Source organism: Nematolebias whitei, chromosome 14, assembly GCF_014905685.2.
Source record: "Nematolebias whitei isolate Nwh7 chromosome 14, NemWhi1, whole genome shotgun sequence".
In the NCBI taxonomy this organism is placed as follows: Eukaryota; Metazoa; Chordata; class Actinopteri; order Cyprinodontiformes; family Rivulidae; genus Nematolebias; species Nematolebias whitei.
In genome coordinates, this window is record NC_056511.1 from 22,222,364 (window position 1) to 22,235,390 (window position 13,027).

General features: G+C 40.7%; 2 protein-coding genes across 2 annotated transcripts in view; one reads left to right on the forward strand and one right to left on the reverse strand.

Annotated features, from left to right (window-relative positions):
* Nucleotides 1–743, forward strand: part of LOC119420894 (short transient receptor potential channel 6-like) — a 24,220-nt gene extending 23,477 nt beyond the window's left edge. The window contains exon 5 of the mRNA XM_037688314.1: nucleotides 613–743. Coding sequence (XP_037544242.1) covers nucleotides 613–743 — 131 coding nt within the window. The remainder of the gene's footprint in view (nucleotides 1–612) is intronic.
* Nucleotides 744–1,767: 1,024 nt separating this feature from the next.
* The window catches only part of arhgap42a (Rho GTPase activating protein 42a), a 29,231-nt gene continuing 17,971 nt past the window's right edge, over nucleotides 1,768–13,027 (reverse strand). Inside the window, exons 8-24 of the mRNA XM_037687403.1 lie at nucleotides 12,115–12,244; nucleotides 11,941–12,041; nucleotides 11,311–11,420; nucleotides 11,113–11,191; nucleotides 10,970–11,009; nucleotides 10,816–10,878; nucleotides 10,645–10,719; nucleotides 10,449–10,533; nucleotides 9,694–9,752; nucleotides 9,445–9,550; nucleotides 9,197–9,356; nucleotides 8,970–9,120; nucleotides 5,073–5,744; nucleotides 4,822–4,978; nucleotides 2,291–2,362; nucleotides 2,134–2,213; nucleotides 1,768–1,863 (exon numbers count right to left, since the gene is read on the reverse strand). Of these exons, the coding sequence (XP_037543331.1) occupies nucleotides 1,775–1,863; nucleotides 2,134–2,213; nucleotides 2,291–2,362; nucleotides 4,822–4,978; nucleotides 5,073–5,744; nucleotides 8,970–9,120; nucleotides 9,197–9,356; nucleotides 9,445–9,550; nucleotides 9,694–9,752; nucleotides 10,449–10,533; nucleotides 10,645–10,719; nucleotides 10,816–10,878; nucleotides 10,970–11,009; nucleotides 11,113–11,191; nucleotides 11,311–11,420; nucleotides 11,941–12,041; nucleotides 12,115–12,244 (2,229 nt within the window). The 3' untranslated portion in view covers nucleotides 1,768–1,774. The remainder of the gene's footprint in view (nucleotides 1,864–2,133; nucleotides 2,214–2,290; nucleotides 2,363–4,821; nucleotides 4,979–5,072; nucleotides 5,745–8,969; nucleotides 9,121–9,196; nucleotides 9,357–9,444; nucleotides 9,551–9,693; nucleotides 9,753–10,448; nucleotides 10,534–10,644; nucleotides 10,720–10,815; nucleotides 10,879–10,969; nucleotides 11,010–11,112; nucleotides 11,192–11,310; nucleotides 11,421–11,940; nucleotides 12,042–12,114; nucleotides 12,245–13,027) is intronic.

The window sequence follows — 13,027 nt, forward strand, 5'->3', positions numbered from 1 at the left end:
ATATATATATATATATATATATATATATATACATATATATAAATTGGGCACGTCTCACCGGGAGGAGACCCAGAGGAAGACCCAGGACACGCTGGAGGGACTTCTCGGCTGGCCTGGGAACGCCTTGGAATTCCCCTGATAAGCGGAAGAGAATGGATGGATATAAATTCTAATATATGGAATATTAACAACACCAAGTTCATATAGTTCATAAGTTCATATACTGTGGTGCATTGTAAGAGTTCACGCTTGACCACGCTTGAGAATTGTGACGTAAAAAAAATCCCATGTGGGTCATGTGTGTGAAAAAGAAAATCAGACGTGAGTCCCTTTTTCCTGCAGTGTTCACAATCCAAGTCATAAACACCAGACACCAGTTATTATTGTGGACGTAGAATGGCAGATATGTGCTTCCATACAAAGAGCAGAGGATTCTGGGAAACATTCATAATAATTTTACTTTGTGCTCTCCTCTTCTACCTCTTTTGAGGGGACTTTCTTTTCCTCCTAATTTCATCTTTAGCTTATCACCATGCTCTTTGGTTCTGAAAAATAAAAAAATTACCTAAGTTTATTTATTTATAATTGATTGTTGTGCCTGTTTTGAAGCAGGTGAGTTGAAAGAGATCAAACAGGACATCTCTAGTCTGCGATACGAGCTGCTGGAGGAAAAATCCCAGAACATGGAGACGCTTGACGGACTGCTGGGAAGGCTGGGAGATTTCAGCTCACCTTCTCCATGACGCTGCTGTCAGCTCCTCGTTCTGTGGGAAAGGTCGTTCTGCTGAACGTACAGTGAAGACACCGAGTTAGTGACGAAACAGCACCGTCACAAAGAGCACGTTAAAACACTGACCCTTAATAAGTACGTTGAACTTCTGACAGTCTTGTTTTTTAAGCAAATATTAAAACACCTGTTTGACTTTCTTCATGCACACAAACGAGTTCAGTTAATTTAGATTACTTTTCTGTTCTAACAAACTTCATGCTGCAACAGTGTTTATATTCACATATATTTGAAGGATCGTTTGAATCAACATTAAAGAGTAAAAATGAAACAGTTGAGTCTAAGTTTGACAGAAAGAAAACTAACATCAGGATGAAAACCGGATGGAGCTCCTGTTAGTAGGTTGATGTCTGCAGGACACCTTCCTCCCTGCTCCTTGGGTGTAAACTGTTTTATTCACCCAGCTGTTTTACATTCTAATCTATGCTTCTTATTCCTTTCTGTATTTGAAAATCCAATAAAGATTTTAAAAGGAGTAAAATGTGCCAAGCTTTGTGACAGTCGATACAAGTGCAGTTATAAATACAAAGTTATTTTATACACGTCTGGACAGAATAAACAAGATGAGCAGAATCTTTACATAGTTTATTTTTCTTCAGACAGTAGGAGAACTGACAGGAAGAGCTCCACAAAATAAAGAGTTCAGTCAACATTCATGAATTAAAGGCAGAATATTACAACGTTAAACATAAATTATTAAGATTAATAAAAATACTGTTTCCATGTACCTTTGACACGTTTCCTGATTACATTTGAAAACTTTATAACATAAAATGAGCCGGTGAGCACTCTGGAGCTAAATCAGTCGTGAAATAAAACAACATCCACTCGTCTTTAGGATTAATAACTCCCTCTAAGATTTCATACAACAGGCAGATTATTCCTAATCCACCTCAGTAGTCAATGATAACTGTCACAGTTAAAGAATTATGGTAATAATCCCGAAGATTGGAGTTCTGTGAAGTGCTGCTGGTACCATCGGGTCTGTCAGACGTAAACGATGTAGTTTTCAGGTATCAGGCCCGTTTTACCTTTATATGTTGCCTGAAGCCAGCCCGGTTCCACAGACGGACACACTGGAAACACAAACAACTCAAACTCAGTGTAATAAAAAAAACCAAAAAAACAACATCTTTCATTTAACATCAGTCAAATGTAATTTTGACATCGTGATTGAAACGAAACGCCAGCGAGACAGTTTTGTTTCTGTTCGTTCTAACGGTGAAATCTGGATTTATTATTAGACACCACAGATTATTATATTATAAACACAGAGACATGTTAAGTTTTTTTTATTCTGTTACTGATCTTAAAGTCTAGAAGCAACAACCGCCAACAGGTCTTACCATTGTTGAACAGCGCCCCCTGTGGGAAACTCAGCTCATGGCTGTGTTCTGCCTCACACGAGTACAGAGCTTTAGCTTCTCTGTAGAAAGAGAAAAATCTGTTTCATGGGTTTGACTTTACGAGTTGTGGCTTTAAGTTGGATTAAAGAGAACAAACCTTCCTGAGGGGCAGATGTCTAACGCAGAGGAGAACACTGAACTCTCTCGCTGCGGTTGTCTGACTGATAATCTGTGAAACAACAACCACAAAAAGTATCACCGCACGTGAAACATTAAAGGTACATTTCTAGTTTCTACTGCAAGTACGTGGGAGGATCAGTTCCTGAAACACTTCAGATCCAGAAATGAAACAACATTGTTCCTGGAATCAGATCACAGGACTAAGTTCTGATTTTCTGTTGTTATTTTTTTAAATAAAACTGAAGCACAGAACTGCAAAGACTACTGGAAAAATGTACTTTTTTGTGTAATTTTGTGGACTACAGCTAAAATGAACTAAAAATGGGTAAGTTATTCTTCTTGTGGAATAAAACTACCAGGAAAATATATTTTCTTTGTAATACATACTGTATATTTTTCCTGATAAATTTTCGACATGAAGAATAACCTGCTCATTTTAGGTTGTTTATTTCAACCATGCAGTCCACAAAATGAACATTTTTGAATCCAGTAACGTCAATGGAAGTCTACGTGTTTTAATATAGAGGCTATGAGCTACAAGTCAGAAATAAGTATATTCCCAATAACTCAGTAAATCTGGTAAAGCTAGATGTCCTACGGGATCAATAAAGTTCTATCTTATCTTTATCTTATCTTATGTCCCAGCTTTTCACCAGCCTTAATCGCAGCATCACCTTTGTGGATCTGGAAATACAGTGGTGCTTGAACGTTTTGAAGCTTTTATAGTTTTCTACATTTCTGCATAAATTCGACCTAGAACATCATCAGATTTTCACACAAGTCCTAAAAGTAGATAAAGAGAGAACCCAGTTAAACAAATGAGACAAAATATTATACTTGGTCATTTATTTAATGAGGAAAATGATCCAGTATTACATATTTGTGAGTGGTAAAAGTACTTTGTATGTGAACTTTTGGGATTATCAGTTAATTTAAAGGTGAAATTAGAGTCGGGTGTTTTCAATCAATGGGATGATGATCAGGTGTGAGTGGACACCCTGTTTGATTTAAAGAACAGGGATCTATCACAGTCTGCTCTTCACAACATGTTTGTGGAAGTATATCATGACACAGAGATTTCTGAGGACCTCAGAAAAAGAGCTGTTGATGCTCATCAGGCTGGAAAATGTTACAAAAACATCTGTAAAGAGTTTGGACTCCACCAATCCACATTCAGACTGATTGTGTACAAATGGAGGAAATTCAAGACCATTGTTACCCTCCCCAGGAGTGATGGACCAACAAAGATCACTCCAAGAACAAGGTGTGTAAAGTCTGTGAGGTCACAAAGGACCAGAGAGTAACTTCTAACAACTGAAGATCTCTCTCACATTGACTGATGTTGATGTTCATGAGTCCACCATCAGGAGAACTCTGAACAATGGTGTGCATGGCAGGGTTGAAGGAGGAAGACACTGCTCTCCATAAAGAACGTTGATGCTCGTCTGCAGTTTTCTAAAGATCACGTGGACAAGAAGACTGTTGGAAGAATGTTTTGAAGATGGATGAGACCAAAATAGAACTTTTTGGTTTAAATGAAAAGTGTTAAATTTGGAGAAAGAAAAACTCTGCATTCCTGCAGAAGAACCTTATCCCATCTGTGAAACATGGTGGTGGTGGTGGTGTCATGGTTTGGGCCTGTGTTGCTTCATCTGGACCAGGACAGCTTGCCATCATTGATGGAATAATGAATTCTGAATTGTATCAGAGAATTCTAAATGAAAATGTCAGAACATCTGTCCATGAACTGAACCTCAAGAGAAGGTGGGTCATGCAGCAACACAATGACTCAACACACAAGTTGTTCTACCAAAGAATGTTAAAGAAGAATAAAGTTCATATTTTGGAATGGCCAATCAAAGTCCTGATCTTAATCCAATCCAGATGTTGTGGAAGGACACGAAGCAGCAGTTAATGTGAGGAAACCACCAACATCCAGAGTTGAAGCTGTTCTGTACGGAGGAATGGACTAAACTTCCTCCAAGTGTGTGTGCAGGACTGATCAACAGTTACTGGAAACATTTAGTTACAGTTATTGCTGCACAGTGGGTCACACCAGATACTGAAAGCAAAGGTTCACATACTTTTACCACTAACAAATATGTAATATTGGATCATTTTCCTCAATAAATAAATGACCAAGTATAATATTGTTGTCTCATTTGTTTAACTGGGTTCTCTTTATCTATTTTAGAACTTGTGTGAAAATCTGATGATGTTTTAGGTCAAATTTACCCAGAAATGTAGAAAATAAAGTCTTCACAAACTTTCAAGCATCACTTTAAGAAAGCCTCAAAAGTCACATTTACAGGCAGCTGATCTGTGCACAGCAGGTGCACGTTTATTTTCCAATTTGTAAGCATGTGAATTTTCCTACTTGTGCGATTTTAAATGTGTAGATTTGAAAAACGATTTACGTGTTTGTTAAAATGCGTAATTCGTAAATCTTGTTATATGCTTGTGTGACTGCTTTTGAGACCGATTTATCTTCATACGAGTGAGACTCACAGTGACGCAGGTCGGGAGTAACCGTTGCTGGATGCGGCTGCAGGGTGTTTGGGGACCAGGTTGGAGCTGCAGCGCAGGTGTGTTTTATGTGAGTTCGCTCCCTCCTGTTGGTCCAGTGACATGAGACTTTGCACCGATCCGTGACAGCTTTTATAATCTTAAACAAACACGACATCAGAATCAGACACTTTAACTTCAAACAGGCAGATGTTTCAACTTTGACTTCTCCTGAAAACAAAAGTTGTTTGTACCCTCAGAGATGTGCAGGGAGGTGAGGGAGGATGCTGCAGAGAGCTGGCCAGGAAACAGTGAAGAGGAGGAGGAGGAGGAGGAAGAGGCAGCGCTGTGCTGCTGAGCAGAGGTGGAGTTTGTCTCTCTGCTCTTTGTGATGGTAACAGAGGACGTTTTTTTCTGATCCTCTGAGTGAGGGCTCTTCAGAGATGAAACTGAGGATGCTTTCTGGAGCGGTCCACCCTCTCTGACACACGAGGGACGCTCTGCTGACAGGTTCTGGATAGAGGCCGTGGACGCAGACGCTCTGGATGGAGATCTTGACTCTTTCACAGAAGACAAGGAGGCTATTGAGTTCCTGTTGAATGACCTCTCCACTGCAGAGAGTAAAGAGGATGTGGAGGAGGACATTAAGGAAGTCTGCTCAGAGAGGGGAGCTGAGGTCCAGGAAGCAGAGGCTGTGAGGTGGGAGGGGGGGCTGTCTGAAGGATGTCTCTGATCCTTCTCATTGGAGGAGTCGTGTGGAGGAGAGCAGGAGGATGCTGCAGGAGGGGATGTGGTGGGTGGGCTGGGCTGGGCAGCAGGAGAAGATGGAGGAGAAGTCTGAGCCAGTTCGTTCTTCTCAGAGGAGTGCGAGGACAAAGACTCCTGGCTGCCCATTGGAGTGCTGGAGCTGCTACTGAACGTGTCACCTGACGGAGGACAGGAAGTCAAACGTTACAAACCCACTGCGAGACAAAAACAGCAGTGAGGTTGATGATCAGGCTGCAGAGCTGTTCTGGAGCTCTCACAGTTTCTGAGACAAATGATCTCAGGAACTTCTGTCTTTTATTCTCTGATCAGAAACGAACACAAAGCACTAATGAACAAACAAAATAACGACATGAGCGCAAAAATACAGCAACATCTGGAAATATTCTGTTTCAAAGTCCAATCTAACTGTGAAAAATATGTTACGAATACAGTAATTTAAAAAAAATCACTTTCCACAGAGTGAACTACAGAAAACGTGTTTTCTCTGAAACTGACTCCAGTTTAAATAAATTAAAACTAGTACAATATTAGTACATATGGAACAGAAAAGTCTTAAGTGACTGTCAGTTAGGCCTGTCACAATAACCAATTTTGCTGGGCAATTAATTGTCTCAGAAATTATTGATAACTGATAATATTGTTTGAAATTTGACAATAATTAGTAATTATTGTGGGCAGCATGGTGGCACAACTGTTAGAGCTGCTGCCTCTCAGTGAGCAGGTCCTTGGTTCAAACCCTGGTCCAGGGGCCTTTCTGGGTGGAATTTGCATGTTCTCTCCATGCATGTGTGGGTTTTCTCCGAGTGCTCTGGTTTCCTCCCACAGACCAAAAACATGCATGTTAGGCTGATTGGTAACTCTAAATTGTCCCTAGGTGTGAGTGAGCGAGTGAATGGTTATTTGTCTCTATGTGGCTCTGTGATGGACTTGCGACCCATCCAGGGTGTACCCCGCCCCTCTCACAGCGATTGCTGGACATGGGCACCGGCGACCCCCGTGACCCAAAATCGAATAAGCTGGTAAAGCTAATGGATGGATGGATGGATAGTAATTATTGTCAAATTTTAGAAGAAATGTTGGTTAGTTTTATTTTGAGTGTAGTACCGTTTTTGACCACTGGTATAAGACTGTTTGAACTGAAGGATGGATAGTGAGGGAGCGAGCAGCGTGTCTCTTTAGGAAAAAGGGGAAGGAGGCCCCTTGACGTGGCATGGGCTGTCTCTTGTTCCTTTTTTCCCGGTTCTCAAAATGGCAGACACTCGGTGTGGTTTGAGCTCTGTAGCATAGCATTTGTCACACAAAGCTTTTAATAATATATTTTTTTTTAATCAGTAAACCAGTTCTCAGTTTCTTTTTGCAGAGAAAAACTTTTTACACAAAGGCACAGGTTTCATCTGTGAATTTTGGAGCTTCGACAAGACGGAGGTTTTTTCCCGAGTTCGGCCTGTTAGCTTATTTCGTAGCTTAGCTTCTCAGTTTAGCTGCTTTTAACCATCCAAAAACACAATTTTGGATGGTTAAAACAGATTTAGAAAATAGAAAGGGAGGGGTCAGTGAAGAGCACTGGAGTTGAGCCTTTTGTCATCCAGTGTCTTCAGTAGGAAGAGACACGAAGAAACGATAAAGCCAAAAAAATGAAAATGAGGTAGATAATTTTCATTTATCATGTGATTAATTGATTAATTGATTTATTGCTTATTGCGACAGGCTTACTGTCAGTGACCTTAAAAATCTTTGGGGACACTTCCTGTCTTCACTTCTTGGAATGTGTGTTCACCGATCACAGACGATGAAAAAAACAAGAACTGAGCTCTTTTACCTTGAAGTCTGTTTCCCTGGGCTGCCTGTTGGACAAAGGCCTTTCTAAAAGTTCCTGAAACGTTTGGAAGGCTTCTCACTTTCCTTGAGTGAGCTGCAGAAGCTCGTACGAAAAGTTATGCAAAGTTGCAGGGTCTTAAACGTGCCTGAAATATGTCCCAACTTAGTCTCTGTACTTCTATGGCTCTAGAGCTGTTTTTTGTAAACATATATGCAAATTCATTGGTGTAATTTTTTTTCAGTCTGATCCTCAGTAAGAATTTGTGTATTTTCTAATATTTTTGTCTAAATCTAGTTCCCAACAGCCACAGCTCAGTGAGAATCTGCTTAGGTTTAAAATACATTTCAACACTGACATGTTCCATTACAAGTAAAAAATCTGATAAATGCAAGTCCAGAGAATGTTTCTTTTAAAGTTGTGAAAATTCCCACCACTGAGGTTTAAGGTTTAGTAGTACAGTTCCTGGTAAAAAAAAGTGAAACCCTTAAGGTTTGAGTCAGTTCCTTCAGTTCTGCTGCAGGTCATGGAAATGTGCAGCCAGCACAAGTTCAGTTTTCTAACATTCAAACAACACGCCAAGAACACGTAAAGGATGAAAACTTGACTTTCATGGCGTCTGTTGGTCATAGCAGATATTGAGGAGCTGAGGAGATGATCACCTCGTGAGTATTCTGCCGAGTTTATTATTTTCAAACCTGCACTTTTGATAAATCATTTTGACTCTTTGGCTAAATGCCTTCAATCAGAAACAGTTTTTGGTGTACAGAAGTCTCTCGCTACTTCTCGCTCTTTCACGATTTTTCAAACTAAGATTGGACATGACACACAATTGGCTGATTGATGGATGAGCCGCAAGATCGTCATGGATTTTTTTCTTTAAAATAACTTATTTTAAATTATTTAGCACCTGCTGCACCTTTGTGCAGCCCACATGTGCTCCCTCCTGCAGCCTGTCTGCAGCCTGTCATGATATCCGCTCTGCAATGGAGAAGTGGGCGTGGCTGAGAGCGATGGCAGAGAGTGTGAAGACCATGACATGCTGTGCTCTTTTAGTGCATTTAGAGTTTAGAAACATTGTTTAGAATATTGCAAGAGCGTGGGAAGTGTTTAAGTATAAAAGTATAGTATAGTATAAGTATATAAATACTAAAATAAATTACTACTCACTACTTGTACTATTATTCCTACTTCGCCATTTTTCACTTATCGTGGGTGGACTGAGAACAGAAAACCCTGTGATAAACGAGGGACTACTGTATGCTGTTACTGAGTGTGGTTTTCTGTGTTAATTAAAAACCAAAACCAAAAACTATTTTGAGAGTTGCTGCTTCGATGCTCAGTGAGCCAAACAAAAACATTTTAAATCCTAATCTGAAAGAAGTTAAAGCCTAACATAATGAAATGTAGTAAATTCTGCAGAACAAAAGGTATGCAGTGAAGGTAATATTTTAAAATACGCAGAGTGAGTGAACTAATTAGCTGCTGCTGTAATCTGTAAGAAACGGACAGAAAGACTCATTCAACCTTTATTTAGACAAGTAAATCCCATTGAGCCTCGACTCACTGTCGTTGTCTGCCAGGCAGAGAGCAGGAGGATACAGACGAGCTCTCCTCTTCCCAGACGACAGACAGATGGCTTTCCTCCTCCGAGGAGTGGACCGAGTGGACGGAGCTGGAGGTAACGGCACTGACAGGTCTGGGGCTGAGCCGAACATCTGACACAGACACACAGAACACGTGTGTGTTAGCAGGGTCTGCGTACAGTGACAGTGTGTGTGCTTGCAAACCCACCTTGTCGTGGTTTTCGATGATGATCTCCACCACAATGTTCTGAAACTTGATGTTCATCATGGCGGCCACCGTCTCCTCCTGGGACCTCATCAACGTGGGGCCAAAGATCATTCCCAGGTTGGACACGGTCATCAGGTTCTGGTCGCTGTGAGAGGACACTCTACACACACACACAGACACACACACATAAGTTTAAATGTATTTGACTAATATGAATATGTTTTGTGTTGAATCAAACCAGGACGTACTTGAGGAGGTGTTTGGTCAAGATGTCCAGCATTGTCTTGTTTTTTTCTGGTAGTTTGTAGATGAAAGCGTGAATGGCTCTCACTCTGTGCCTGTGGTCATCGTACTCTGAAACAAAACACAGAAGAAAGTCAGAGGAAGGAGGATGACGTTTTTCATTTGATCACAGATACACTTTTTGAAAACATAATATTTATTTGCTGTCATTTATTTGTGAACTTGGCCCGTTCAAAGAGGCAGCAGGATCTTACTTGCAGCTTTGATGAATTCTTTATGCAGCTTGTAGGTCAGCAGAGGTTCTGCTAGACACCTGCATGAAGATTACAGGATAATAATGCTTCAGCATTTTTAATTAAACAAGCGGTATCCCTTATACTCTAAGGGATTAGAAGAGTGAATGCAGTTTTCCAGATGAGTGGTTTTCTGAACTGGGACTGAACAGGGAATGCAAGTGCATGTAAACCTAAATGTTTTTGATTAAAGATATTCAAGTGGGTAGGAGTTACACTGTGGAGAAGAACAGAGGGAGGTCATTTGTTTTTTCTTGTCTGACGCCGCGCAGAGTGACGGATTCTGGAGAGTGGAGGGAGTAACTTTATCCACCACCAGGTGCAATGAAGGAGTCAGAGGGTGGCCAATGGTGGCCTTGCCCCCCATAGATTATTCTTCGGCAACCTCAATCATTTGAGGAAACTATACATTCAAGCAATATAAAAAAATAAAAGCACAGTTTCCTCTAACAATTATGGTAATTAGTATAAATACTGTATATATATATATGGTGGTGACCATCTTGGATTTTGATGTGGCAACCCAATTTTTGTCAGGAATCTTTCTTAAGTCTAATGCAGCCACACACCAAAATGGAAGTTGGTACCTCACTTATTTTTCAAGTTATTATTGTCACAACGTGGATGGATGAAGGTACGAGCGTATTTCCAGTTCCCCCTCTTCGTTTCGCGACAGAGGACAAAAAGGGGTTGAAAAGTTGTTGTGCATGTATCACCTGAAATAATCCTTCAGACCACTGGTTATGGTCTTGTTGTCCCAGGTTTCTGCATCCAGCTGCATGTCAGAGGGAGCTGCAGATGCTGGAAGACACGAGATAAAAAGAACTGATATTCAGGGGTGGATTTCTAAATATACATTCTATTTACAGTAATGGAATAAATGAGTCTCTCCAAGCCAGAAAGAGAACATACCAAACACACTTGTCATCAGTCGTTGAACTTTAGAGTTCACTCCTCCCGTCCTGTAGAGCCCCAGGGTGGTGATGCCTGCAGGCCAGTGTACACACAAACATAATCATGAGAAGCAATAAATAGTAATCAAAGTTCTTGTTCTCATTTAAACATTCAGGGTGGGAGAAATACCTCTGGCTTCAATCAGCTCAACACACTTTTTAACAAAGTTGAAGCCCGCCTCATTAAGAAATGCTGTAAAATAAATAAAAACAGCTAAAATTCCAAAAGAATCATTCCCATTACTGCAAGTTAAAAAAACAGAACAATTTAAACTTATACTTACTCTCCTCTTTTTTACTGAGCAGAGAAGGAAGAGTGTAAATCTAATGAAAAGTAGAACAGATGATTAATTCTGTCATTAAAACGTGAGTATTCTCTTTTCCTTTGTGATTCATTTAATCTTTACAGAGGCGAATGTATCCTTACAGGTTCTTTTCCATCCATCGCCTCCATCCACAGCCGTCTGTTGGCCTCCGAGAGCGCCTGCAGCGTGATCACGCCATGTCTGCCAGTAAAAATAGATTCCTTTGACTTCAAAGAAGGAGCCACACCTTGATTTATTAGATCCAAAAATAATCCTACGTCATCACGACAGACACAAAGTATCTAAGAGTTCCCTCTCACCTCTCCACCACCTCGATGTCAAAGCAGAACCGTTTGTCGATCGATTCCGTTTTTCTTCGGACACACGAGCGCAGCCTGAACATCTCTGGATTGCCGTTCACCACACCGTTCTGTTCATTTCAGAACATTACACATTTAGTAACAACTTCACAACAGCCTGCATGAGAAAGGTAACTTGTGTCTTTTATTGTTAGTGAAGAACAGATTTAAATTAGTCGTAGTGGCGGATGCTGTTTGTGTCAGCCTCTGAGCTGACAGGAATCCTAAAACAAACTTCAGCGCAGTTTGGACAAAAGTACTGCACATTATACGTGCGTCAACATACTATTACTGTATACAGCAATACAACATTATGAAGCAAAGACCTTCTTTTAACTTTGACTTTTGAACTTGACCTTGAAGCTGGGGGATGAAAAGTGTGCAGGACACACCATCTAGTGATGGTGCATATGTGTATGAAGTTTTGATGACTTATCTTGAGCAGATCAGAAGTTATGGGTGTGACAAAAGAAAGTTTACAGACATACTGACAGAGACTATACCTTACTAAATCTTCTATACCATAATCTTTTGACAGGTGTACAAAAATGGTTGTGGGTGTGCAGGTGTTGATAGGTGGTATCAGCTCACCTGTCTGCTGGCGGGTCTGGTCTCTGTGTTGCTCATGGTGAACATCTTCGAACTCTTCTCATAAGTACAGTAGTACCTGGTCCACACACTCCCCAACGGACCTGTGTGACACAAATATGTAACGCCTCGGTGTGATTGTGTTTGACTGAATGTGATCAGCTTCTCTTTTCTCACGTTTCTCCTGTATGTACAGATATCCCTCCATGGTGAAGCAGCTGGGGGCTTTGAAGTCATCTTCAGCAGAACGAATCCTCTTCATCAGCCTCTCCACCTCGGCACGGGTGCTTTCAAAGTTGTTACGTGCCTTTAATAAAAAAAACATAAGAACGTTACAAAAACATGTCCATACAAGCTGGGGAGTGGTGGTGCAGAGGTTACAGAAGGTGGGCCTGTGATTGGATGGTCGCCGGTTCAACTCCCCATACCGACATCAAAATATAGGTGGGAAAGGTGAAACGCCCACACCTGTCTCCACCCTCATTTGCCCCGCTCTGGGCCCTTGAGCAAGGCACTTAACCCCCACCATCTGCTCCTGCAGGCGCACTAGATTGCAGCTGTCTGCTCCACACAGAGGGTTGTAGTAGCTCGGTGGTCTGTGGTTGCGTCAGGAAGGGCATTCGGTGTAAAAATAATTGCCAAATCATCGTGCAAATTAGTTTGCTGTGGCGACCCCTGAAGAAGGGAGCAGCCGAAAGTCAAAACAAAACAGAAAAAAACAAGCAACAAGCTCGATGATCACGAGGCTTCAAATATTCCAAAGAAAAGCGAGTCACTTCAGCTTAGTGTTTTCCTTCAGGCCTTTATAACAATGCTTATTTAACAGTTTTATTCTGAGCAACCACTAAAAAAAATCTTCCAAATGTTTAATTAAAAAAAAGATTTTAACTAAAAGAATAGCTCTGCATATCACATAGACATTTTATTGGATAGAACAGTTAAAAACCAATGAGATGTGAGATTTGGCCGTTTTTCTGTACAGGTGCAAGAAACGTTTTACTCATAAAAACACTTCCATGTCAAAATAAAACTACAGCATAAAGACAAAAAAGGTTGAATCATGTCATCTGGACTTCGTTTTTTTGTTAAA